The sequence below is a fragment of the Podarcis bocagei genome, assembly GCF_964188305.1.
Source record: "Podarcis bocagei genome assembly, chromosome: 14".
In the NCBI taxonomy this organism is placed as follows: Eukaryota; Metazoa; Chordata; class Lepidosauria; order Squamata; family Lacertidae; genus Podarcis; species Podarcis bocagei.
In genome coordinates, this window is record NC_138139.1 from 32,770,659 (window position 1) to 32,796,974 (window position 26,316).

Consider the following 26,316-nt stretch of genomic DNA (forward strand, 5'->3'; position numbering starts at 1 on the left):
CATAGCTACAGAATGCGGGTTTACTCTGGAATATGTTCTGATGCATCTGGAGACATTTGCTCATTGATAATTACCCATGCAAATAGCTACCAGGCAGACCCCATTGTGTTTCCTGGAGAACAACTCTCCAAACCAAGGAATGTCTTGCAGCGGACACTGCAAAACCAGCAAAGTATTGCCCAATCCTGGAAGGTTTTTAACCTTAATAATTTGGACTGCTGGCATTCAAGCGCTTGGCGAATTGCCTTATGGAAAAGGTATCTCATAAACTAAAGGGCAGAGAGCTTGAATGACAATTTTTTTTAGTATCTATAGCATCATTTTCTTATATGAATGAACTGCATGGTCACTCAGCGCCACCAGTATATGTCAATGTCTAGCTTATTTAAGACAATACAGAAACTTTATTCTCAATAATGATGGAACTCACAAGTCGAGAATTCTTGTATTTTTATAAAGCTTTATTATTTATAAAGGGAATCTTTGTATTTGTTAATATTTTACTATCCCTTCGGAGCTGCGTTGTATCTTTGTACTTTAAAGTTCAGATTTTTGATTCTTTGGTTTTTTTTTGTTAGGGTTGCACTTTTTCCCCTTGGTTAACAAAACAATAAAGTATAAAACAAAACAAAAACAAACAAGCCCCTGCCCCCAGCAAAGAGACATCTACCGTATTTTTCGCCCCATAAGACGCACCCAGTTTTTTTGGGGGGAAATAAAAGAATTTTTTTTTATTTCCCCCCCCAGGTGCGCTGCGCTAATCCCGAAGCTTGGGGCGTGCGGAGCTCAGCACGCCCCAAGCTTCTGGGTGCCGGCAAGGTCTCCGCTAGCCGTGGGAGAGCCGGGCGCCTCTCCCAGGGCTAGCGGACCGCTGCGCTAATACAGAAGCTTGGGGCGTGCTGAGGTCAGCGCGCCCCAAGCTTCTGGGTGCGCGCAAGCAGTCCGCTAGCCGTGGGAGATCCGCGCGGCTCTCCCATGGCTAGCGGAGCGCTGCGCTAATCCCGAAGCTTGGGGCGTGCGGAGCTCAGCGCGCCCCAAGCTTCTGGGTGCAGGCAAGCTCTCCGCTAGCCCTAGGAGAGCTGGGTCTCCCACAGCTAGCGGATAGCTTCCTGGAGCCTGGAGAGCGAGAGGGGTCGGTGCGTACCGACCCCCCTCGCTCTCCAGGCTTCAGCGAAAGCCTGCATTCGCCCCATAAGACGCACCCACATTTCCCCTTCATTTTTGGAGGGGAAAAAGTGCGTCTTATAGGGCGAAAAATACGGTAGTTTGCAGGCATCACACTATAGCATTGCACAACTGCAAGTGAAGGACCATCCTATCCATGGCACGGCAGCAGGCAGCCTCAAGAGAAAGGCTGTATAGCTCAGTGCATCTGCTCTGAATGCAGAAGATCTCCATGTCGGGTTGGGGAGAGACTCCCTGCCTGAAACTTTGAAGAACCGCTACCAGTAGACAATACTATGGGGGTCTGACTCAGTATAAGGCAGTTTTCTATAGGTTCACCAACCCAGTGGATAAATTAGTTTTATTATCCACACCTCTCCCTTAACTCTGTCCCAGGTACTGTTCTCTTAGTGAAAAAGAATGCTGTGCACGAGGTCTGCAACCCGGCTTCAGCCTCGTGGAAAAGGCTGTTTGGGATGCAGCATATTCCTGTACCTTTGAGCTGCACCTAAAAGCCAGCATTGGCTCTCATGCTAACATAAAAGTGGCCTTGCTGATCTTTAAAATCGCCACCCACCGGTCCTCAAGAAGCCACCATCCCGCTTTTACCGCAAACCAGTGGACATCAGGACTGGCTCCCCAGTGCAGAGGAGCTGCAATAATAGCCTCACAGCAGCGGTGCTGCTGCCATTTACTGGATGGGGAATACGATGGCTGCCAGGTGGACGTTGTGCAGGTGGCACCAGATGGACTTGCTGCATTGGCTCCATCAGTGCACCTGTGCAGCCCAGACTTCGTCACTACTGCTCGTGGGTTTGAGCTCCACACTGGGCAAAAGATTCCTGCACTGCAGGGGGTTGGACTAGAAGGACCTTGGAGTCCCTTCCAACTTGACAATTCTAGGACTGGACAGCAAAAAGAAGGAGAGCTTCACACGTGCACTGGGACAAGACCCGGCAGAATTGCTGCCCTGAAGATAGGGCCCTTTCTCAACTATGCGAGACAGAAACACAGCAAAGGGAATGAGGCACAAGCTGCCAGGCTGTGCTGGCACTGCAAGCTGCTCTGTGCTATGGCCCTCTGCTGCCTGCACTCCTTGGACGCTGCCCCCCACCTTCTCCTCAAATGTGGCTCTCTTCACAATCTGGTCGAGACGCTGTTTGTGGTTCCGCACTCTGGATTCTGGCAGTGCCGGCTCATGGCTTGCTTTGTGGCTGCCTTCTTTCGGGAGCAAAGTTGTCTCCATCGCCTGCGGGATAGATGGAGACAGGCAGAGAAGGGTTAGTTAATTTATTGTATTTATTTGGAGAATCTTTCTGTATCTCTTTTCAGTTCTGTTGAGGTGTTTTACATATTATGTATTCATCACGTTCATACCCTGCTTTTTCCTTGAGGGAGCTCAAGGTAGCGTACATGGTTCTGTTTCATCCTTACAATTCTGTGAAGTAGGTTAGGCTGAAAGACGGCGACTGGCACAAGATCAGCCAGCGAGCTTCACAGTGGAATGAAGATTTGAATCCTAGTCTCCTGGGTTCTAGGATGACACTCTAACCACCATTCATTCCCTCTGTCTGTCTGTCTGACTCTCTTTCTCTCACACAATCTACATAATCAATGAATTCCAATGACTGAAACCAAGCCAGAAAAGCAAGAAAAAAGGAAAATGCAAAATCAACACCAGGCCCCATTTTGGATTGTTCTGCTCACCATAGTTTCCTGGTTTGGTTGTAACAGAAACCTATGAAAAACAGGCTACATTTTGATGCATGAAGTTTGTGCATATCTTGGTTTATTGTAAGAAGCCAGTCTTCACCAGTCTGGTGCCCTCCAGATGCTTTGGAGCACAACTCAGGTCAGCTCCAGTATTATATGGCTGTCTTGGCCAGGGCTGATGTCGTCCCAAACAACAACCAAGATTTGATTGTCCAAAAGCAGCTGGTCTCTTTTATTCTTTTCCCTTTAAAGTTTTAGAATTCTAAAATACCATTCAATACGGTCAAATATTTTTTCCATAGGTTTTCTTTCTTTCTTAAGAATCACGATTGTTTACTCTCTCTTTCCCTTTCTTGTATAAAAAAATATGGGGGGGGGGAGTCGTCGTCTATTATTTCATTTCCTTCGGTACTATATAAATTCTTCCCTTATCAGCCAGCCCATATGAAACCTAATTAAACCTGCAATCCCACAGCCTGCTTAATTAGCAAGGCTGTTTGTATTCTGCATTTAAAAAATGAAACAGCAACAAGGAAAGCTCAGCTCTGCGGCCTGTATAAATTATGCAAATCTACAAATTTTCTCATTTTGCAAATCAGGGGAGTCATTCTGCAAGAGCTACACAGAGTCCCAGCCACTGATAGTCTTACTGAAGCAAGTCTTGTCTTCAGAGATTTCAGGAACCATTTGGTACACAATTTCCAGCAACTCACTGCAGTCATGAAGACCAGAAACTCAACAGATGTCAAAGATTTTCAGACAGCTTAATTCTAGGACCAATGTTGGATGTATCAGCAGAAGTCACACTGCACATCACAGCCGTGGCTGCCAGTTTGTACACTAGCATTGCATATTAGGAACAAAAAGCAAACAACTGGTGTGTGTGTGTGTGTGTGTGTGTGTCGGCATCATGCACTGCATCTTGGCATAAGAAGTCTATCACCACCCAAAACACAGGAAGAGACCCGTGTGATTCAAAAAGCTTGCATCGTGTATTTTAATAAGTAGCTGGCCCAGATTCTCAATTAGTCTTTGGCTCCTTGTTCCCTTGGGCGTTTGCCGAGAAAGACCTTTGAGCTCATTTGGTCTCCGCAATTCCATGATTGCTGTAAGCCTGCAACTATTTCCAGTTTCCATCACTACTGGCTAACAGTATATTTAGAGATCTGGTCTTGCACGAGGAAATGCTACCCTCTAGGGGACAGAAGCTTACAATGCTCTCTTCCATCGTTATGATAATTTGACAGTAGACTCTCCTCTGTTGGAGGTTTTTAAACAAAGGTTGGATGGCCATCTGCCAGGGATTCTTGAGCCATGAACCCTGCATTGCAGGTGGTTAGACTAGATGACCCCTGGGCTACCTTCCAACTCTACTATTCTACAATTAGGAACGTAAGAATGTGCTCTTTGCTGAATCAGACTACTGATCATCTAGCTCAGTACAACACAGGCTGGCAGCAGCTTTCTAGGTTTTCAGGCAGCAAATCTGTCTAAGTTTCAACAAATTATGTGCGACTGAGCTTAAGGTAGGGATGTGGGTGGCGCTGTGGGTTAAACCTCAGAGCCTGGGACTTGCCGATCAGAAGGTCGAATCCCCAAGAAGGGGTGAGCTCCCGTTGCTCGGTCCCTGCTCCTGCCAACCTAGAAGTTCGAAAGCATGTCAAAGTGCAAGTAGATAAATAGGTACCACTCTGACGGGAAGCGTTTCTGTGTGCTGCTCTGGTTCGCCAGAAGCGGCTTAATCATGCTTGCCACATGACCCGGAAGCTGTACTCCGGCTCCCTCGGCCAATAAAGCGAGATGAGCACCGCAACCCCAGAGTTGGCCACGACTGGACCTAATGGTCAGGGGTCCCTTTACCTTTACCTAAGCTTAAGGTACCAGCTGCCAACTAATTTTTCAACTCCACGCGGACCACTAGTCTGTTCTTCGTAGAATCATAGTTTTGTAGAGTTGGAAGGGGACCCTGAGGATCGAGTCCAACCCTCAACAATGTAGGAATATGCAGCTATCCCATACAGGGATGAAACCTGCAACCTTGGCGTTAATGGCACCAAAGTCTAACCAACTGAGTTACCCACTGTCCATGCTGTGATCTCTTGGGTAGGATATATTTAGCGACACAAAAAGGCCTTAAAGCCACAGAAACTGGGCATCCTGCTGCCACCCTCCTCTTAGTTTACGTTGGCCTTACCATCTTCAAAAAAAGGGCCTTCACACAACATGTTTAAGGTGGCCTATTAGAGATTTCCTTTAGGGTGGCCTAAAAGACACCTGCTTCTTGGGAGAATAGCGATGACAAACCTAGACAGCATCTTAAAAAGCAGAGACATCACCTAGCTGACAAAGGTCCGTATAGTTAAAGCTATGGTTTTCCCAGTAGTGATGTATGGAAGTGAGAGCTGGACCATAAAGAAGGCTGATTGCCGAAGAATTGATGCTTTTAAATTATGGTGCTGGAGGAGCTATTGAGAGTCCCATGGACTGCAAGAAGATCAAACCGGTCCATTCTTAAGGAAATCAGCCCTGAGTGCTCACTGGAAGGACAGATCCTGAAGCTGAGGCTCCAATACTTTGGCCACCTCATAAGAAGAGAAGACTCCCTGGAAAAGACCCTAATGTTGGGAAAGATGGAGGGCACAAGGAGAAGGGGACGACAGAGGACGAGATGGTTGGATAGTGTTCTCGAAGCTACCAGCATGAGTTTGACCAAACTGCGGGAGGCAGTGGAAGACAGGAGTGCCTGGCGTGCTCTGGTCCATGGGGTCACAAAGAGTCGGACACGACTAAACAACAACGATTTCGAAGGGACTTGAGCAAACAGAAAGTAGCATCAGGAGCCTCTTTAATCCAGATTTCCACTAGCAAATTATAGAGTTATAAATTTCAGTCTGCCACTTACAAAAAACCAGCCATGTCTCTCGTCCCACCCCGCAACAGATATCACCAATCTTTCCTGGTATGAAGAGGACGGAGACATGTAATGTCAAAGGATCAGTGCCAAGAACTCATGTGGTGGCAGTAATAGGCACTTGGGCCCACCAGAGGGCAGAAGAGCTTTCTAAAAGAATTTGACAATTATGACTGTCCTCATGTAAACCTCAGCATGAATGTTATGGCTGTCAATGAACTGATGCCAATCCCTTCAGCTGCAGTTGAGTAGCACTTAAAAAAAAAAAAAGGTCAGACATTTGCTGAGCTTAGAAAACAGAAAGCTTTATCACCATGGTGGAGAAAAATGACTGCTAACACATTTGCAAAGCTAGGCAGGGCTTTGCGATGGCTCAGACACGATTTGTGGTGCTTTGCAAGGCCCTAGAAGTCGTGCTGGAGGCCTAGTAGACCGGGTGCTGAGCATCCACAATTTTTTGTGGGGGCCCAGACCTCCTATAGTTGGCACCAGTGGGCCCCATCCACCACTGGCATGTGACCCACAGGCGGTTGCCCACAAGGGAAAGTGGTCATCAGGTTGGAAAGGGGTCCTATCCCCTTCTCTGGATCACTAATTTTCAGGGATTTTTCTCCTTGGGGAACCTCTGGTGCAGAAGGCTTGTTTACCAATGAACCGTTGCATGCTGCAAAGGATTCTGGGGCATACACAAGATCTGTAGAGGGGCCCTAAGCCAGACCCACTTATTCTTTGATCCACTTGCTCTCCCCAAGAGCCATCCAGCCACTTACCTGGCCAGAGTTCCGTGCATGAAGGAGGGCTTCCGTCCGCCTCATCTTCTCCAGCTCAATTTCTCTTGCGATAAGCTGCTTGGCTTGGTAAGTCAGCGGTTTCCGAAGCGGGAGATCTGGGAACCTACACACTTCCTCCATGTTTCTAGGCATTGCAGTGGGATAGATCAGTGCAGAAGAATTATAAACAAGAAGAGAACCACACTAAAAAACAGCAACTTATCTATCTCTGCTCATCTATGGGGGCCACTGACTGCCTTTCAGCCTAACCTACATCACAGGGTTGTAGTGAAGATAAAATTGGGGGGGGGGGGAGAACCATGAATGCCACCTTGAGCACTAAGTTGTACACCTGCCCACTCTTGCCCCCATTATTCTTAAAAGGGTAGACAACAACGATTAAAATAAAGTTATTTAAAAAAAACCCCACAGAAGGTATATGCTTGCAGCTAGCATTTTGGCAGGTTTTTTCAAATTAAAGTGTGAAATTTACTTGTCCCAGTTTCCTAGCATTCAAAGTTCTCTTTCTTGTGAACTGCCTTCCTAACACCAACCTGAAACAGCTCCTTCCCAGTTTTAGGGCCTCTGTGAGCAGTGTTAGAAACTGGGATAGAAAAGCTAGGAGCCAAATGGCTTCTGGGACCTGGGTTGTGGGTGCCACAACAGAATGTCTAGTCGGCACTTAGGTGTGTGTGTTGTTCTGATAAGCATGAACTAACATGTAATTTACATGAGTGACACATTGTTAAGATCACATTTTTAGCAGAAAATTGTTAATACATGTTTAATTTTAAAATAAAAGTATTGGTACTGTACTTCAGTTTTAAAAACACTCTACTCTTTATTGTTAAACTCCTTAACATATTGTCTACCCTTAACATATATTTCAAGCACATATATTTCAGTAATCCTTGAGTGTCAGCCAGGTGCAAAAAAATGTCACCCAGACTTTTTGAGGTGCTTGCAAATGGAGAATCTTTAGGTGCAAAATGAGCCTGGCACCCTCTTAATTTCAGACCATGTCTGTGAGTACGCTAGTCAAAGTGATCTTTTACTTCACCAGAACCTATTACTACTTGCCAGCATCCTGTTGCAGGCACTTTCACCCACCAGAAGTCAGAATGTTTGTGAGCGTTCCATGGCTCAAAGGAAAAAAATAATGCCCATGGCATTTGTTCCCCACTTCTTAACTTGGTTTTGGTTTTTGGAATTGCAAGTTTGAAAGAAATCAAAATGTGCACTTTATAAAGAACCGTTATAAATTTCTCTCCAGAAGATGAAGACATCAGGTGTTAGAGTAAGAAAGGAAAGGGAAAGAAAAGGATACAGCTAATCAATGCACAGCTAAAGGAATTAACTGAGACAGACACTGACAAGGCAGCCTTGGCTGAACATTGCAAGGTTTATTGGTCTTCTAGAGTTCTCAAGCAGAGACTTGGAAGGAAATCACTTTTAATACAGCAAACAGGAAGAAAGAAGGCAGAGCTCCTGAAATGCAAGGGCTGTCACTACCGAATGTGCCAAGCAAGTGGACAGAGACAATCCTGACGACACACACAATTTCAACATTTGCGCCTCGGATGCAAAACACAAAATGCCTAGTGAGAAATTTGAGATTCCTAAAGTGTAGAATTTTAACCTCAAATTTGAAGCGGAGGTGAAATGCGCCTCAAAATTACTTGTATGTGAATTTTGCTGGCAAATACTCTTGATATATTTTCTGGAATGTACAAAGCACTTAGCAAATCTTTGATATTCTGCATCAGCCTTAAGACGCTGGAAGAATCTACATCACAGAGTCAACCCTGAAAGCAGCAGATCACTTTTTAACAGTGCTGGACTTATAATTAGTTGGTAACTAACAACAAAATGGGCAGCTTACAGGCAAGAAGGATACCGGCATGTATTTGACAGTTTCCACTAACAGTCTAACTAAATTTTATAGCAAAAATCATACCAACTTAATCCAGCCAACAATTTGGAATTTTGATTCTCGAACTCAGATGTCAAAATTTTGCTGCGATTTGAAACTGAGCCTTTCATTACATGAAATTCAACCAAATATGCTTAGTGGTGAAGGGTGTAAATTCCCTAGGTTGAAGGGAAAGTAAATTATAATAATAACCATAATAATCCCCAGCCGGAGTTGCCAAAGGTCAGGGATTATGTGAGTTACAGTCTAGCATCATCTGGAATAAATCTGGAAAGAGGACCCACCAGGCCTTCACTCCTCTTCTGGGGGCCAATGCATTGAACAGTTCAATCCTAACCATTAACTTAGGACACCAGGGTAAGACCAATTGTCTAGAGAGGCAAGTATTCCCACAACACACAAAAGGTAACTTTTGCAGACACATTTTGCCTACTTTGCAGATTATCTTTCCACCCTAAGGAATAAAACTTTGCTTTTAATTTACTGTATTTACTCGAATCTAATGCTTACCCTTTTTGGCCAAATTATGTTGTGAAAACGTAAGGTGTGCATTAGATTCGATGGCACATTTACATTCGCCAGCAAATACTTTTTTGGTTCCAAGGTTCTGAAAACTGAGGTGCGCGTTAGATTTGATGGCGCATTAAGACTCGAGTAAATACGGTAATATAAAATAAAGCAAGCAAAGCTAGATTCTTAGATCTTGAGACTGATCCACGTTAAAGAGGAAGAAATGGTAACAATCAGCAACCCATCTACTATGCTGGATGTGCCAGATATTAACCAAATCTAATTATCTCTTTGAGAAAGAAACACTGAATTGTCAACTGACTCATTGTGACACCTGCTGCAGACAGACAGAGCTCCAGTTTTAAAGAGAAACAGGAGGCTTAGCATACTAGCAAACTCAGAGGAGTGTTGGAAGGGAGCAAAAGAACTAGCACTTTAATCAAGTAATTCACAAAATATGGTGTCACAATAAATAAGTTAATTAAAATAGTTAGGTGCCCCCTATGAATCTGAAGGACCCCTTTGCACTACAGGCTGCCTGCAGTGTCTCTGAATGAGTTGCTGCTCTGTCTCGGCTCTTTCAAACTGATCAATCAATTTCCACCGAGGGTGGGGAATTCTGCCCCACATTGTGCAATCTTATCATTCCATCAGCTCCATTGTGGTGGAATTACCCACCCTTCGAGGAGTCTGCCTGGTGCCCCTCTGCATGAGTCAGTGCTTTGGGCTTGCCTCCTTCCAAACGAAGGATCTTCCCTGATTGGTGACTCATGCAGAAACACAGAGGGTGGGATCCTCTGAAGGCAGCTGATTTGCTTCTGCTTTCCCGAAAAAGAATCATCCTTTTGGCTCTAAAGAGCATGGTATGTGCCCTGAAAGTTTAACCCAGGAAAAAGAAAGGGTACCTTTAAAGCTCTTTTAGGAAACACTGCCATAACCACAGCAAAGCTGACAAGTTTGTGCAAAAAAATCCAGCAAAGCTAAGCCACAGCTATGCATTAATTAGACAAACCCTCTTGCGGCCAAATGATACACAACATATTTTGCCATTTTTAGTCAGAAAGCTTTGTTACAAAGATGGTGGCCAGCAGTGAGGTGGGGGCTCAATGAAGAGTAAAAGTCAAGGACCAGTGTCTTTTCAAGTGCTGTTGCCTGCCTCTGAAGATCCAGCGTTTTCCACACACGGGTCTTCAGCCTTTCTTGGTGATGCCAGCCACCCAGGTTACACCAATCCCCTCAACGCTTCCCACAACGAAATGTCTTGGCGAGTTCTTCCTTCCACGAAATGCCCAAACATAGCACCTCCTCCCTGCTTTCCGCTGGCGAGACTCAGCTTTTCCTCCACGACACCCTGCAAAGTAAGACGACGGAGAAGCGAGGCTCAGAGACTTGGCTCCTGGGTCAGCCAATCGGAAGAAGAAACCTGCCGGTCTCCTCTGGCGTAGACCCCCCAAAATGCAACTGCTCTAAGGAAGAACGGCTCTCTTGGATACAAAACCGGAGTGGAAGTTTTGTCTGCTGAGCTCAGATCTGTGCCTGCCGCTCTTTAGCCTCAAATGGAGCGATGGGTTGGCTGCTGGTGGACTTTGGCGCCTTCTGGACCAGCGTGTGGAAGATCTCACTGCTTGACAAAGCCCACCCCGTTGTAAGTGTACTTGTCGCTTAAATTCCTCACTGCCTCTTCCACCGACGACGACTGCTGGAGGCTGGCTGGCAGGTAAATGAACAGATAAATTAGGCCGAGGAGGAGTAGGGCGATCACAAGCGGCACCCCCCAGTCAGTCACGAACAGAGTCTCCTGGCAGCGGGCTTGAAACATAGAAGCGGAAGGCGGGCTGGCATCCTAGTGGCCCGGCGAGGAGGGGAGAACCGGAGGCATCTTCAGCTTCTTCGCGCCTCTCCGTCAAAAGCCAAAAGGCAGCTGTTTTCTCTTCCTCTAATCCGATTAAGGCCAAACAATCTTGGCTAGGCTGGTTTTGAGCCTGGCAGCGGGGAGAGATTCCAATGATGAGAATATGAATAGAAGGCAGGAGAAGGCAGCAAATCAGAAGTCTGTCCTGTTGATCCCCTCAGCAAGGGGGCTGACGACGAGGGTGGGAGGAGGGCAGAAATATATCCATGCCTTGAAAGGGTGGGGAGCTCTGAAAACTTAATATATTCCTGGAAAGAGGGCAGCTCAGTGATATCTGGTAGAGATCAAGGTGCAGAAACCCAAACTAAGAGAGCTGATATGATACAGGAAAGAAGTAGACAGAAATTTCTCCCAGCCCCTGAACACGCAGACATGAGTACACTAAGCCCTTTGAATGAATGTAAGGGATTTGGAGTGAAAAAAACATTTCCAGCTGTATTAACCTTGAACCTGATTTTGCAGAATGGAGGGATATTGTCTCTTACTTATAGTGACGGGCAAATCAAGGGCAAAATTTCTCATTAATGATTTGAGTGAAAGGAGCACCCAATGCAGTCTTGTGTTAGGACAGGTGGCTTAGAAGAAAGAAAACAAAACTTGGCTCAATGGGAAATCCAGCTTGAGTCCTGACATGATGATTGCGGAAAAACCCCACTCTAACCTGGCTGCCTGGGGTGAGTTCTGGGTTGCCTCTAGGTGACTAGGATATCAGAAGGCAATTGACCCTCCTACCCTGGATATTTACTACAGGGCTGCAGAGAACCAGTAGCCTTTCATATGTTGCTGAACTATGACTCCCATTAGCCCTAGCAAACGTGGCCAATGTCCAGATATGCTGGGAGTTGTAATTTAGCAACATCTGGAGGGCCAGCCTTAAGACACACAGGAAGCAGGCTTATACCAAGTTGGACCATTGATCCATCTATCTCAGTATTGTCTGCACCGACTGGCAGGAGCTCTTTGTGGTGGCAGGCAGGGAGTCTTTCTCCCAGTCCTGTCTGGAGATGCCATCTGGGGGCTTGAGCCTGGGACCTCCTCCAGGCAAAGAGAGATGCTCAGGTATGGCCCTTCTCACACTGTTTAGTATGGGAAGGCTGAACCATCTAGACCATGGAGGATGGGAAGTAATTAACAACACAACCCACTAAGATTTTCTTACCCTCATCACTTTAACATCTAAGCCAACCTTGGTAAAATTACTAGTCCAGGAGCGATTTTACCAACTTACCTAGCTCAACACATTTCTGTTAACCATTTGGAGACTAACAGAAAAAAGTTAACTAACTCTGGACAAGCTAACTGCTTCAAGAGTCGCCTAAAGGTGATTTTTTTTCCTTAGTGTAGGTGACTAAGTCAATATACAAGCCTGATATGGGCCATCTCCCACATTATGGTTTTGCTACAAGAACTGAAATGTAGAAGTGTAGCACAACTCCAGAACGCTTCCCTAAATTACCCATGATTTCCACAAAACTCAACACATCTATGCGTGCGTTCGCTCATAGGACGAGAGAAGACAGATTTGGGGTGGGGGTGGGGAGTCAAAGAGGATCAAACCTGATTAAGTGAGTGGAGAGGAAGTGGCGGGGGCTGGATCACAGGAAGGGAGAAGTGATGTGTTTAAAGTCGACATACCCAGAAAATGAAGAGGATATTTTCACCATCTGCTCAGGGAGGGCTGGAAACAACACGCTTGCTTCCAGATAATTTAGGCACAGAGAGAGAGAGAGAGCGTGCGCTTAAGCCGAATCCTTGAGTTTCTCTTCTACCCTGGATTATCTAATGTCACACGTGATGGTGGCCGATGCCACCTCTGGGCTGGTGCCATATTAGGTCTTTTCTGAAAAGATCACCTGATAAATCAGTTTTAACTGGTTTTTATTATTATTAACAAACACAATAAAAAAAGGAGGAAGAAAGACTGTAGTCAGAAACCCACAACAAGGGTTTGGGGTGCTAATTTCAGAGGCATCCAAGGTCAAAAAAGCAGAAGGCGATTAAATGCTGCTTCTCAGCAATTCTGTACAAAACCTGCTAATCTCTTAGAATCGGTAATGAGATTTCTGCTTAGAGTCAGAGGGTCCCTCGTGCCCAAGTGAAAATCCTAACATAATATACAGAACGCGGAAGCACTGTGGATAAAAATATGACTCCCCAGGTACTGGATACAATTCTGAATCCAGAATTCAGATTCTTGGGATTCCCAGCTTTTTCATAAAATGAAATGTTGGACTATGCCTGCCGAAACCTCAGCAGCCAGAGGGAGTGTTGCTGAATAAGACCTGCCCATTTATTTTTAATTATTTATTTATCACATTTATACCTCAACTTTCCTCCAAGGAGCTCAAGGTGCCTGCCTCCATACTTCTCAAGCTACCCTTTTCATCCCCACAATGACCGTGTGAGGAAGGTTAGGCTGAGAGTGAGTGACTGGCCAGGGTGAGTGGGGATTTGAACCCTGGTCTCCCAGGGTCCTGGTCTGGTTAGGGGTTGGGAATTAGCATACTCCCCCCCCCCATGAATAACAAGGTTAGAATAACTTATGGAGGACTGCTCCGTCTCCCATGACTTCCACTCAAGTGTGTCCCAGGCAGCAAAATCTTGGCTGCAAAACAGAGGACCACTCCGCTTCCGAGTGAAATGCTGCCCCCAGAATGGAGTCACAAGGAAGGATGAGTGAGCCATGCTCTGAATTGTGAATGTCAAGGAGGAGCTCATGGATCTAGGTGTTCCTCATGTGGTGGGCGTGAGGAGAACAGCCGAGTGACCGTGTGTGAAATGCAACAAGATCAAAAGGTGCAAGGAGACCGAGATTTCGTTTCTGTGTCAAACACAATGCTTTTCTAAAGGGCAACTGTTTGCAGAGTTTACACCAGGGGTCTCCAACCTTTCTGGGCCTAGGGGCCCATTTGGAAATAGAAGAAACTGCTGTGGGCCCATTTCACAGAGAAAAAGACTGAGAGTGCTCAGAAAATACAAGCAAGAAGCAACCCTTTCTGGGCCTAGGGGCCCATTTGGAAATAGAAGAAACTGCTGTGGGCACAAGGTGCCCATTTCACAGAGAAAAAGACAGAGTGCTCAGAAAATACAAGCAAGAAGCAACCCTTTCACCACACACATACCCAAATGAGTAAAGTGGGGGAGAGGGGAAATGGAACCCCCACAAAAAAACCTGCCTGGAAAAAAAGATGGGCACAAAACCTTGGTAGATGCCAAGGAAAGGTGTTGGCGGGCACTGTGGTACTGAGGAACCCAGGTTCACACCAACAGCTGCCACTCACAAGTGGTAGGAAACTGGACCCCAGGATCTTTAAAGGGTTTACCCTGCTTTGCAGTGGAGAGTGGCCCTGCAACAAGTAGTGATGGATTTATAAACAGAGAAAAAATCCATGGAGCATAAGGCTATCAAAAGCTATGATGACTGTGTTCTGATGGAGGCAGTAGGCTGGAAATCACAGGCAGGGAGAGGGCTGCTGCAGTCATGTCCCCATCAGAACAAGAAAACAGGGTGTTGGACCAGACAGTCCCCAGCAGGCAGGCTCTCCTGATGCTCTTATACCAGGCATGGCCAAACTTGGCCCTCCAGCTGTTCTGGGACTACAATTCCCATCATCCCTGACCACTGGTCCTGTTAGCTATGGATGATGGGAGTTGTAGTCCCCCAAAAAGCTGGAGGGCCAAGTTGGCCATGCCTGTCTTATACAGTACTCACGGGTCAAGCGTGAAGACATACTGCCCTTCAGGGGTCCGCTCCTGGTGGTAAGTAAGATTATACGCCAACATGGTGTTGATTAGCTCCCCCAGCTGCTGCTTCTCTTTCTGACTGTACAGCTGGGTGTTCACCTGGAAATTGCAAATGGAAGACAGTGAGTAGGAATCTCTCTTGCTACTTCATGCTACTAGACCTCAAGGCAACATCTTATGGCTGACTTGGACTAACTGCATACATTGATTTGCTAGAGGATGCCCCTCTCCTGCAGAGCACAGGGACTGGCGGGTTAAATAAGGAGTAAGACGCACTTTTGGGTGGCCTTTCCTTCACTGGATAAGGGCAGAGAGTTAAGAGAGGACCCACACAGTGGGCAAAACTACAGTGGTGCCTCGCAAGACGAAATTAATTCGTTCCGCAAGTCTCTTCGTCTTGCGGATTTTTCGTCTTGCGATGCACGGTTTCCCATAGGAATGCATTGAAAATCAATTAATGCGTTCCTAGGGAAACTGCCTTCAGACCAGGTCCGGGGACAAAGGCTGGGGGGGGGGGGACAAGGGCTTTTCTTCCCACCCCCAGCATTTTAAAAAACCCTGGGACAGCGGAGGACTTCTCCGCTGTCCGGGCGATCTTAAAATGCTGGCGGGCGGCATTTTAAAATCGCCCCGGGACAGCGGAGGACTTCTCCGCTGTCCGGGGCGATTTAAAAGCCCCTGGGAAGGCAGGCAAGGGGGGACAAAGACTTTCGCCCCCCGCCCGCCTTCAGAAGGTGTTCCCGCCCCCCCACCCCGCTTCGGAGCAGTGTTCCGAAGCGGGGTGGCTGGGGCAGGTGTTCCCGCCCCCCCACCCGTCTTCGCAGCAGCGCTACGAAGCCCGGCGGCTGGGGCAGGTGTTCCCGCCCCCCGCCCGGCTTCGCAGCAGCGCTATGAAGCCCGGCGGCTGGGGCAGGTGTTTCCGCCCCCCCGCTTCGGAGCAGCGTTCCGAAGCGGGGTGGCTGGGGCAGGTATTCCCGCCCCCCCGCCCGGCTTCGCAGCAGCGCTACGAAGCCCGGCGGCTGGGGCAGGTGTTCCCGCCCCCCCCGCTTCGGAGCACCGTTCTGAAGCGGGGCGGTGGGGGAAGGTGTTCTCGCCCCCCCCGCTTCGGAGCACTGGGAGAAGCGATCTCCCCGCAGCCCCTTGCTTCAAAAGAGGTCCGGGACCTCTTTTTAAGCAAGCGGCTGCGGAGAGAAGCGCAGCCGCTTGCTTCAAAAGAGGTCGGGGGCAGCGGGAAGCGCTTCCCGCTGCCCCCGGACCTCTTTTGAAGCAAGGGGTGGTGGGGAGAAGCGATCTCCCCGCCGCCCCTTGCTTCAAAAGAGAAGACCCGCTGTCCCCGGGGCAAGCTTCGTTTTGCGAAGCAAGCCCATAGGGAAATTCATCTTGCGAGGCAACTCGAAAACGAAAAAACCTTTCGTTTTGCGAGTTTTTCGTCTCGCGAGGCGTTCGTCTTGCGGGGTACCACTGTATAGCCTGGGGACAGCTTTGTTGTATCTGGCTGCCAAGGACAGGGTGGGGTGGGGGAAATGGCTGCCTGCCCATTTGCTTTCCCCCCTCTTCCCTCCGTGCCCGTCTTTCCTTTCGTGTCGTGTCCTTTAGATTGCAAGCTTCCAGGCACGGACGGTCTAGTTTTAGTTGGTTGTATGTAAGAAGCTCTGGGAGCCTTTTTGGCTGGAGAGTGGTATAAAAACCCTCTAAATAAATGTAGGCACCCACTGGGAAACCCACTTACTCAAGAGCAACTTTAACTGGCAAATCTGCACCACGTGTGAGGAACCTCTGGCCTGCCAGATGTTGCTGAACGACAACTCACATCAGAGCCAGCATGGCCAATGTGCTAGGGAGCTGTTCCTCCCTACACCTGATCTAAAATCTCTGTTCCGCTGTTAAGAATTTCATCACATATGAATGTAAGAAGAGCCTGCTGGATCAGGCCAATGGCCCATCAAGTTCTGTTCTCACAGTGGCCAAACAGATGCCCCAATGCGAAACCAGCAAGCAGGATTTGAGCCCTCTCCCCTCCTGTGGTTTCCAGTAACTGGTATTCAGAAGTACTGCTGCCTCCAACCAGGGAGTCAGGGCATAGCCACTGTGTCAGATTCCTACTCCATGAATTCCTCTGACCCTCTTTTAAAGCCATCCAAGTTGGAGTCCATCCCTGCCTCCTGCAGGAGCGAGTTCCAAAGTTACACCCATCAGATGCAGATGTGCCAGGAGAACGGCCACTCTGCTACCAGCCTCAGAGTGCTTCAAGCATTATGCGCAGTGTAAGCAACGAGGCCCAAAGGACTCAAGCAAGCCATGCCTGCTACTTCTTTTTTGACCTTCAAAGATTCCCAACAGCCTGTTCATGTACCATGATTTGAAGGGCAATGGACACCAAGCAGACAAAAGATTTTTGTGACACAAACAGGATGGCGGGGGAGAGAAGGACAGGACAGGACACCTGCTGTCATTTTATTTTTTCGGGTACAGATCTCATCCACGGAATTAATTGTTTCCCTTCAGGTCTTTGCTTCTGCCAGCACTTGCATAACTGTCCCCTTTAGCCTTGCAACGCAAGAAGGTCCCCTGAGGTAAAGCTCAGGACAGAGGACCGGGACGGGATGGCCTTGGCAGTCCACTTGGGCAGGGAGGGTGTCCTTTGCTCACTGTTTCAGGAATGGGCAGGCAATCCTCACGTGGCAAACAAAAGCAGCTGGCAAGGGACACAGGGGTTTCAAAGGGTGACGAATGAAGCCTGTGGGATGGGGAGACTCACCAAACTAACATCGACTGCCATGCCTAGGAAAGCAGCCTTCACCAACCCAGTGGCCTCCGGATGTTTTGAACTACAACTCCCATCAGCCTCAGCGAGCATGGCCACAGTCAGAATGGCTGTGCTGACTAGAGCTGATGGGAGTTGTAGTCCAAAATTCCCAGTTTTCATAGTCACAGGGAATGTTTGAGGCCTAAGGGGCACTCGGGGATAGGAACTGGGCAGTTCCACCACCCTCAGCAGCCGGGGTAGAGATGGCCAGTGAGAGGGTGTTCTCTGTGACAGTCACCAAGTTGTGGAACTTCCTTCCCACAGATGCACGTCTGGGAACTTCATTATGCAGTTTTTGGCGGTATGGTAAAGATGTGCCTGTTTACCCTGGGCCTTTGACACATGTGATGTATAGTTTTATGACCCAGACTACTTTTGTGAATGTAATTTGTATTAAACTGTGGTTTATATGGTATTTTAAATGGCTGTGATCAGTCCTGGGACCTTAGGGTAAGGGGGTGGGCAATAAATCACATATCTATGATGATGAAAATAAAATTCTCATAACAGAAGGGCTTCCTTACCGGTCTCAGTTTCGGTGAGATAATCTCCAAGAGGAGGCAAAGGGCCTCAAGGACGAGAGATTGCGGTCCAGCACGGCTGCGGGAGGTTGGCGTGATCCCAGACATCATGGAAGCAATGAGGTTCTGCATCTGAGTCAGCTTCACCAGGGACTTGAGAAAAACAAAACAAGCGGCACTAGTGAGCTGTCAGTCTCCAAGTTACGTTTTATCATCATGACATGGAATGTTGACAGACAGGGCAACTTCAGCAAGATGTGAAAGGTCAGCCTAGCACAGGGGTCTGCAACCTTTAAGACAAAAAAAGCCACTTGGACCCGTTTCCGAAGGAAAAAAAACTGGGAGCCGCAAAACTCGTCATTATAAAAATAACCTTTTTGACACTTTTTAAAAATTATTTCTTTGTTTGACCCCTCAGAATTACTCCTCCTCATAGAAATAAACGTTAAATTAACAAGTTACCTTTTTGTGTGTGTGTGTTCTTCCCTCCCCTTCAAAACAGTGACCAGCGTACATGCCCCCTTTCAATGCCGTGACCAGCATACATGCCCCTTACAATGTATCGGGCGGGCGGGAAGGTGACGTCGGGACGGTGCATGACAACGCACGCACCGCCCCCATGCGACGTCACAGCCAGTACAGCACCCGCCACAGTGGGGAGTGTCGGGGCGCACAATGCGCCTCCTCCCTTCACTAGTATCCGCCCCGGAGCCGCGGCAAAGGTGTAAAAGAGCCACATGCGGCTCCGGAGCCGCGGGTTGCAGACCCCTGGCCTAGCAGAACTTATGCACGAAGGAAACTGCTTTGTACCTAGTCAGTTATTTGTCCACAGAGATACTGGGAATTGAGCCTGGGAACTTCTTCATGCAAAACAAGGTGCTGGGCCACTGAGCGATGACGATAGTAGGTACACCAGCTTTGGAAACTGGTAAGCTCCAGGATCAAGGAGAAAACTGAACAAGCCTGGACTCAGGATTAATTAGGATGCCCCTTGCTGCCTCAGGGTCAAAACAAATACAATACCTTGTTACGCAGATGCAATAGAGTGCAACAGGCTGAGTGGTAATGTTTGTAACAAATTTCTTTACCGGTTACTTCCTATCATACAAATCAAGTCCAGGATGTATACCATAAACAATCCTTAAGCAAGGTATATAATCTATTTTATTAAATCCAATGAAGATATATTTCTTCCTTTCTTCATAAATTGGACCCTCGACTTACACCCGCCTCTTCTTGCGGACGTTCCAAGTTGCAATTGCGGCAAACCTGGAAGTAAACACTGGGTTTGCCACGATTCGCACATGCACAGAAGCAGATTCTGTATCTGCGCGTGCACACAAGCCGCTCCCGTCGTCTATGCATGCGCAGAAGTGCGCTGCCACTGAATGCGCACGCGCACAATGGCACCGCTACTAGCGTCCGATTTTGCCCAGCGGACAGGCCTCTGAAACGAATTATGATTGTAAGTAGAGGTTGTACTGTACATTCTTATTTTAGTTTATATGTTACAGTCCTTGAATGTGGTTAAGGAAAAGTCCCTGGAATGTTACAGACAATACAGCTGATGAGTCTGGCTAGCACAGGCAGCAGACACAGGCAGGATGGCTCAGGCAGCTGGGTAGAGTAGAGGGTAGAACAAGGTTTCAGGATTATTTCCTTGTTTCGCCCCGAAGGACTTCCTCAGCTATTAATAGTTCTTCAAAGTCTGCAACAGGTTACCTAAGTAATGATTCTTGGACGATTCTCAATACTGTAGCACCTTGCTGCCTCAGAGCATAAAGAAATACAACTACAGTGGAACCTCGGGTTGCTAACGTGATCCGTGCAGGAAGCACGTTCGCAACCCGCAGTGTTTGCAACTTGCAGCGTTGCGTCTGCGCAGGCGTGGGTTGCGACTTGGCGTTTCTGCGCATGCGTGAGCACTGAAACCTGGAAGTAACCCATTCTGGTATTTCCAGGTTCGGCACGGTGTGCAACCCGAAATCGCGTAACCTGAAGCATCTGTAACCCGAGGTACTACTGTAGTGCAGAGAAGTCTCACATTCCTGGATGAACTCAAACTCAGGTTTTGGGTTCTGCCAAGCTCTTCAATGCATGAATCTGAGCAATGCATAGGCCAGGCTAGGGTTAAAGGGACTGCAGGTGAACTGCATGGCTAAGTGTAAACTCCAACAAGCTCCACACACCCTGCCTCTTCCTTTTCATTCCAACTGGGCCCCCCTGGGAGTTCCAGCTCCCTGATCTCTCGCCCTCCCCACAGGATCTGCCCACCCCCTCCAAGACAGCACCGCTTGGCTTGCGACACCTGGCTCTGCCCACGACCACTCCTCTCTCAATACATGCCTCGTGCTGGCTGTTGGGGTAGGCCAGGCGGGGAACGCTGGAAGCGGCAAAGAGCAAGTGGAAAGTGACGGGGAGGAAGGGCAAGTAGCGCATGAGCTGGAAGTTCTGCCTGTGCAGGACTGCCTTGTTCACCAGGTCGGAGAAGCCCAGCCACTCCAAGGCCAGGCAGAGCGAGTCAAAGGCGGAGTCCTTTATCTTCATGTTCAGAAAGTTGTCGTACAAGCCCTGCCAAGGAAAGCAGAGACAAGCCACAGTCGCAACCATGAACCATAATGCACTTGTGAAACAGTCATGGCTCACCGCCAAAGAATTCTGGGACATGTAGCTTGTTAAGCACCCCAAGAGTTGCTAGGAGACACCCTATCCCGCCTCCCCCCCCCCATGGAGCTACAATTCCCTGAGTTCCCTGTGAGAAGGACTGACCGTTAAACCACTCTTGGAATTGTAGTTCAATTCCTCTCAGAGCCTTCAACAAAATACAGCTTCCAAGACATTGTTGCATGCTACCCCAATTTCTGAGTGGTGCAAAGTTCCAGGGTTCATGTTTCCTTTGGAAATGAGGCACAACAGAAATTGTGGCATCTTCATATGATTTATTTACATGTATATACCATCCGTGCGCTGCTCTGGTTCGCCAGAAGCGGCTTAGTCATGCTGACCACATGACCCAGAAGCTGTATGCCGGCTCCCTCAGCCAATAAAGCGAGATGAGTGCCGCAACCCCAGAGTCAGTCACGACTGGACCTAACGGTCAGGGGTCCCTTTACCTTTACCATCTTAGCCTACGATGGAGGGGCTTAAAGCATTGACAGCCCAAGAGGTTCTACCTTCTCACCTAGCCACAGCAGCCTTTTGTATTCTAAGTAAGTCTGATCTGAAGGAGTTCCTGCTCTCTCTGGTGAGATTTCTAATGGCTCATCCCTTTCCTTTTGTTCTCCTTAATGGAGATGATCAGATGATCACTTGAACATGGGAAGCCAATCTGGCTTTCCTTTAAAATGCTAAATCCAGTGCCTGTCACCCAGGAATTAGAAGGAGTGTCCATGAATTAGAAGCAGGGAGTCCGGGCACCCCACAAACTCATAGCAATACTGGGGGGGGGGGGGAGCCCATGTCTGTATAAAGCAGTATCATACCGCTTTGAATGTATGGTGTGAATGTGGCCAAGGTGTCAGCCAGTATCTTTTGTTGAACTGCAACCCCCAAATGCAACACTGAAAGGCATTCACAGAGGCTACCCTACAGCTCTGGGCTTTTCATCTGTATGAGCTTCACCAAATTCAGAGCCTGACCAACTTTCAGAATCACAGCTTTTAATTGAATAAGCTTTTGAAAGATGGTGCAATGCTGAAATCCACATGTAATGTTTTTCTAAGTTCTGAATGTCTTCAAGTCATTATAATTTTGCGTGCCTCTGTATCTGAAGAAGTGTGCATGCACACAAAAGCTCATACCAAGAACAAACTTAGTTGGTCTCTAAGGTGCTACTGGACAATTTTTTTATATACCATATATTTCTGTTTCTTAAATATTATAACTTGCCCCAAGCTCTTGGTAATATATATTTGGGGATGGGAAGGACATGGGGAGATAAGGATCTGAACTAGTGGTCTGAATTTTGCTTTCTCACACCAAAGCGAAAAATGAAAAACAAACTACATGCCTGGGTAAGCTTTTCATGTTCTCCTGAGGACATGCTTAGATGCAGGATGTGGTGAAACCTTTGGGCATTTGGATTAAGGGAAGCTCTAGCTGAGGTCGCATGGAACAGGTTGTCATCGCCCCCGTTAGCAAGGAGGTGAGCCGGAATTGAAGGGTCCAAACCGATTCTCTGCCTTGGAACAGAAGCAGGAAGCAGAAGGGTTAAGACTGGTCATGCAGTTTAAAGCTTCCCCATGGTGGGTGGGAGGGAAAGGCGGCGGCGGCGGGGAAATCAAGCAACAGTGAACTTTGCAGTTGTCAAAATGTGGAGATGTGATCTCATTATGTACTTTTGTTTTCTAAACAAATAATTTATGTTATATTTCCATAATTTTTAATCACCATTTTAAAAAGAATCAATACCGTATAGCATACTACTTTACGTAATCCACTTAAATTCTAAGCGGTATTTAAGCATTGCCAAATAAATAATTTTAAAATTTATCTCACACTGTTATACCAAATACAGGTCCTCCATGCACAAACATCAGGAAAAAAAGAATCTGCAGCTTTTAATGGTCTAAATAACATAATTAAAAGGGAAAAAAATCAAATAAAGATGTCATGTCTGGAAAACATTAGTTCAGTTTGCAAAATCCCTTGCAGTCTTAAAACCTGGTGCATTTTTGCACTTCTATTAAGAAATATACCCCAAAATGCATCTTGGAAGGGACAAATTGGCATGGAGAAAGTGGCCAGATACCCCCCCCCCTTTGTAACACTAGAACTGGTGGGCAGCCAATGAAGCTGAATGTTTTTGGAGATTCAGGATGGATAAAAGGAAGTCCATCTTCATGCACCGCATAGTTAAACTGTAGAACTCATTTCCGCAGGAGGCAGCGATGGCCACCAACCTAGATGCCTTTAAAAGAGGAGTAGACAAGTCCATGGAGAAGACTATCAATGGCTACCAGCCAGGATGGCTATGCTCTGCCTCCATGACTGGAAGCAGTAATGCTTCTGAATACCAGTTGCTGGAAGCCACAGGAGGAGAGCGTGCTTTTTATAGTTTGGGTCCTCCTTGAGGGTTTCCCCTGTTACCTGTGTGGCCACTATGAGGACAGGACACTGGACTAGATGGGCCATTGGCCTGATCCAATGGGCTCCTCTTAAGTTCTAAAGGATCTGCCGAATGAAGCGCAGAAGCTCCCCCTCCTCACCTCTGCACTTTTGGAAGCTGGAAGATCTCCTGCCAGATGGAGAACAGCCCTTTGTTCTGGTCTTTAGAGCCAACCTGCGTGGTCTGCACGGTCCTCGCGTTCAGTTCCTTCTTACCTCGACTGTGCAGGAACTTAAAAAGACAACACAGGGAGATTTGAGGACATGGAATGGGGTTGACAGGCCTGTCAATTTCAGACTCTCCAGGTTTCCCCTTTTACTAAGCATAATTTCAGTTCTCCACATTTTCACATCAGTTTGCAATAAAGTGGTAATGTGCTACAGTGGTTAAGGCGGGAAGGGGACCTGGGAGAGACCCGGGTTCAAATCCCCATTCAGCCATAAAACTCACGGGATGCTCGTGGGCCAGTCACAAATAATTTTTACGTTTTTATTTATTTTATTTCTCTCTCTCATGAAAATTCCTTGGCATTTTGGTGCAAAGTTCTCCTAATAAACACATTCTTCTTTGCAGCTTTGATTACTACACACGTTTTTCTGAAAGCAATTCCTCCCTAACAGTGCACATTTTAATGTGATTTTCACCAAAATACCGTATTTTTCGCTCTATAAGATGCACCAGACCACAAGATGCACCTAGTTTTTGGAGGAGGAAAACAAGAAAAAAATATTCTGAATCTGAGAAGCCAGAACAGCAAGAGGTGTCGCTGCGCAGTGAAAGCAGCAATCCCTCTTGCTGTTCTGGCTTCTGGGATAGCTGTGCAGCCTGCATTCGCTCCATAAGATGCACACACATTTCCCCTTACATTTTAGGAGGGAAAAAGTGAGTCTTATAGAGCAAAAAATACGGTATGTGTTTTTATACACATTTCCCGCTAATATATGCACTTCTGTGCCTTTGTTGTTGTTAATCAAATAGAGAACTGCATCACAAAACTCAGGCAAGTGTGAATTTCAAAGAAGGGCAAAGTTTTGGTTTGTGCATAGATTCTTGAAGTGAGAATGAAGTGGTCCCTCATTAAAATGCAAACAAAATAGAAATTCTCCTCCACCCCTGATAAAAGATGAAAGTGGGGCATGTGAAGTTACCTGCAGGGTGTTAATACAAGAGCGAATGTCATTCTCTGCCTTTTCACACAATGCCAAGAGGGCCCCTGTGTCAGCCTTCATCCCTTGCTTAACAGTGATCTGAAATACAAAAATATGTATATTAGAGGCAGCTGCACATGTGAACACTTAATTGTTGTTTTTAAAAAAACCTCAAAGCAGTTTGCAGAAAAGTTAAGTATAATAAAATTAGCACTATGAAAAATTAACCCTTATATTTTAAGACTTTCAAAAAGATAAAATAACAACAGAGTAAAAATAGATTAAAAGTCGAATCAACTTTCCAAACATATACTGCTTAATTAACAAAGACCTAAGCGGCCTATACAAAACTGTGTAAAGTATTTATTAAAAATAATAAAACTGAATGGATAATAAAGAAACATAATGAAGAAGTGAGCTAGCTTTTGCCAAGCTTCCCTGGATTGCTTGCCTGGCGGCCATGTTCCTCACCACAGAAAGAGCCACCAGGCCAGGTGAGTTTTTAAATGCTGACACAGGTACAAAGTTCATGCTGCAGGGAAGTATAGTCCCAAGGCAACGGAAGAATAAATTATTTTGGATTTGGATCTTACTTCGTGCAGCCTCTGGACCAGCCTGGATGGCGCCGTTGAGGGGAAGTTGAGAAGGAAGGCTTGTTGTCTCAGCAGACGAAGAGAAGGGACGTACCTAGAAAAGGAGAAGAGGCAGAGATGTATATTGGCAGGGAAATAACGAAAGGAGTCCTGAGTTAAGCACAGTACAGGGCCTGCCGCCAGAGGCTGAGTTGCAAAACTATGGATGGGCCTAACACAGATACTCACGAGATATGCTCATCACAAAGCATGCCGGGGATTTAGGACATTGCTTTCGGAGTGGAATCTGTTTCATTTGTACCCTCATCTCCAATTTGTTTTTCCGAAATATTTTTTATTTTATTTTACAAGTGTAGAGTTATAACAATACAAAATGGCAATATCCGTATTTATAGATTTGTCTGAATCTTATAAACCTTTTCAACTGCATATTATTTCATCATCCAAATTTTATGTCTCTAAATTTTGAACATAGTATCTTCTACGTTACAATTGTTATTGTAATCCTGCTAATGTTTTCATCAGCTAATGGTGGTCTCTCAAGTAAATTATAAAATTTTCCCATTCTTTGTTGAAGTTTTGGTCTTCTTGGTTCCTGAGCTTTTCTGTCAGTTTTGCCATTTTGGCATAGTCCAACAGTTTAGTTGGCCATTCTTCCTCATCTCTAATTTGTATGTAGTACAAGTTTCTGGCTGTCAGTGTGGTGGGCAAAAAGGTTCTGAGAGTAGAGTTGGTCAGGGCTGAGGGGAGAGAGGGCTTTTAGTCCAGAGACAGAAGAATACAGAAATCAAAGGGTGGGTGGGAGTGACACAAAAGATACACATGTTCAGGGTTTGAAATCTAATAATGGGATTTTCAAGTTTCAGCTTTGAAAATTCAGGAGACGTTTCTCCTCAAGATCTGGCAGGCCTAATGTGGGAAATGAAGCTTTTTAGGTCCCTACCAATAAACAGTAACCAGTCAAGATGACCAATGTCATTCCCATGCTTTGCTTCAACCTCCGAACAGCTAGTGTGGCCATGCTCCCATATGTGTGAATTTATTTATTTGGTTGCATTTATATCCAACTGTTTTCTCCAAGCTCAAGGTGGCGTATGTGGTTCTTCCCCATCTGAATTAATCCCCACAACAACCCTGTGAGGTAGGTTGGGCTGAGGGCAGTGACTTGCTCAAGGTCACCCGGTGAGCTTCACAACCCAGTGGGGATTTGAACCCTGGTCTCCCCCAGGTCCTAGTCTGACCACTATGCCACACTTGCCCACTTACTGGTCATTGCAGATGCAGATGATTGGCCGCAGAAGGAGCCCCCCTTCTTTTCGCCTCTTCTTGCCGCTTGCCCCGCTGGTACTCCCGCCCGATTCCACCTCTGCTGCTTTACGGTTGATGATGCCCAACAGCACATTGATGGATGCCTGAAGAAGAGAACAGGGCAGAACAGAACAGAACAGAACAGAAGGAAAGGTAAATTCTTGGTGGGGAAGGGA

The 26,316-nt window shown here is 46.8% G+C and overlaps 2 protein-coding genes across 3 annotated transcripts in view; both read right to left on the reverse strand.

Annotated features, from left to right (window-relative positions):
- Positions 1 to 18,462, reverse strand: part of LOC308573668 (testis-expressed protein 2-like) — a 106,734-nt gene extending 88,272 nt beyond the window's left edge. Inside the window, exon 1 of the mRNA XM_081170845.1 lies at positions 18,447 to 18,462. The gene's annotated coding sequence lies outside the window, so the exon portion shown is untranslated. The remainder of the gene's footprint in view (positions 1 to 18,446) is intronic.
- Positions 1 to 26,316, reverse strand: part of CHTF18 (chromosome transmission fidelity factor 18) — a 39,848-nt gene that overhangs the window by 1,006 nt on the left and 12,526 nt on the right. For both annotated transcript variants that reach the window (XM_081170849.1, XM_081170848.1), the window contains exons 12-21: positions 26,099 to 26,244; positions 24,833 to 24,926; positions 24,240 to 24,338; positions 23,192 to 23,322; positions 21,994 to 22,165; positions 20,331 to 20,555; positions 17,988 to 18,137; positions 14,626 to 14,756; positions 6,559 to 6,703; positions 2,279 to 2,413 (exon numbers count right to left, since the gene is read on the reverse strand). In XM_081170849.1, coding sequence (XP_081026975.1) covers positions 2,279 to 2,413; positions 6,559 to 6,703; positions 14,626 to 14,756; positions 17,988 to 18,137; positions 20,331 to 20,555; positions 21,994 to 22,165; positions 23,192 to 23,322; positions 24,240 to 24,338; positions 24,833 to 24,926; positions 26,099 to 26,244 — 1,428 coding nt within the window. The remainder of the gene's footprint in view (positions 1 to 2,278; positions 2,414 to 6,558; positions 6,704 to 14,625; positions 14,757 to 17,987; positions 18,138 to 20,330; positions 20,556 to 21,993; positions 22,166 to 23,191; positions 23,323 to 24,239; positions 24,339 to 24,832; positions 24,927 to 26,098; positions 26,245 to 26,316) is intronic.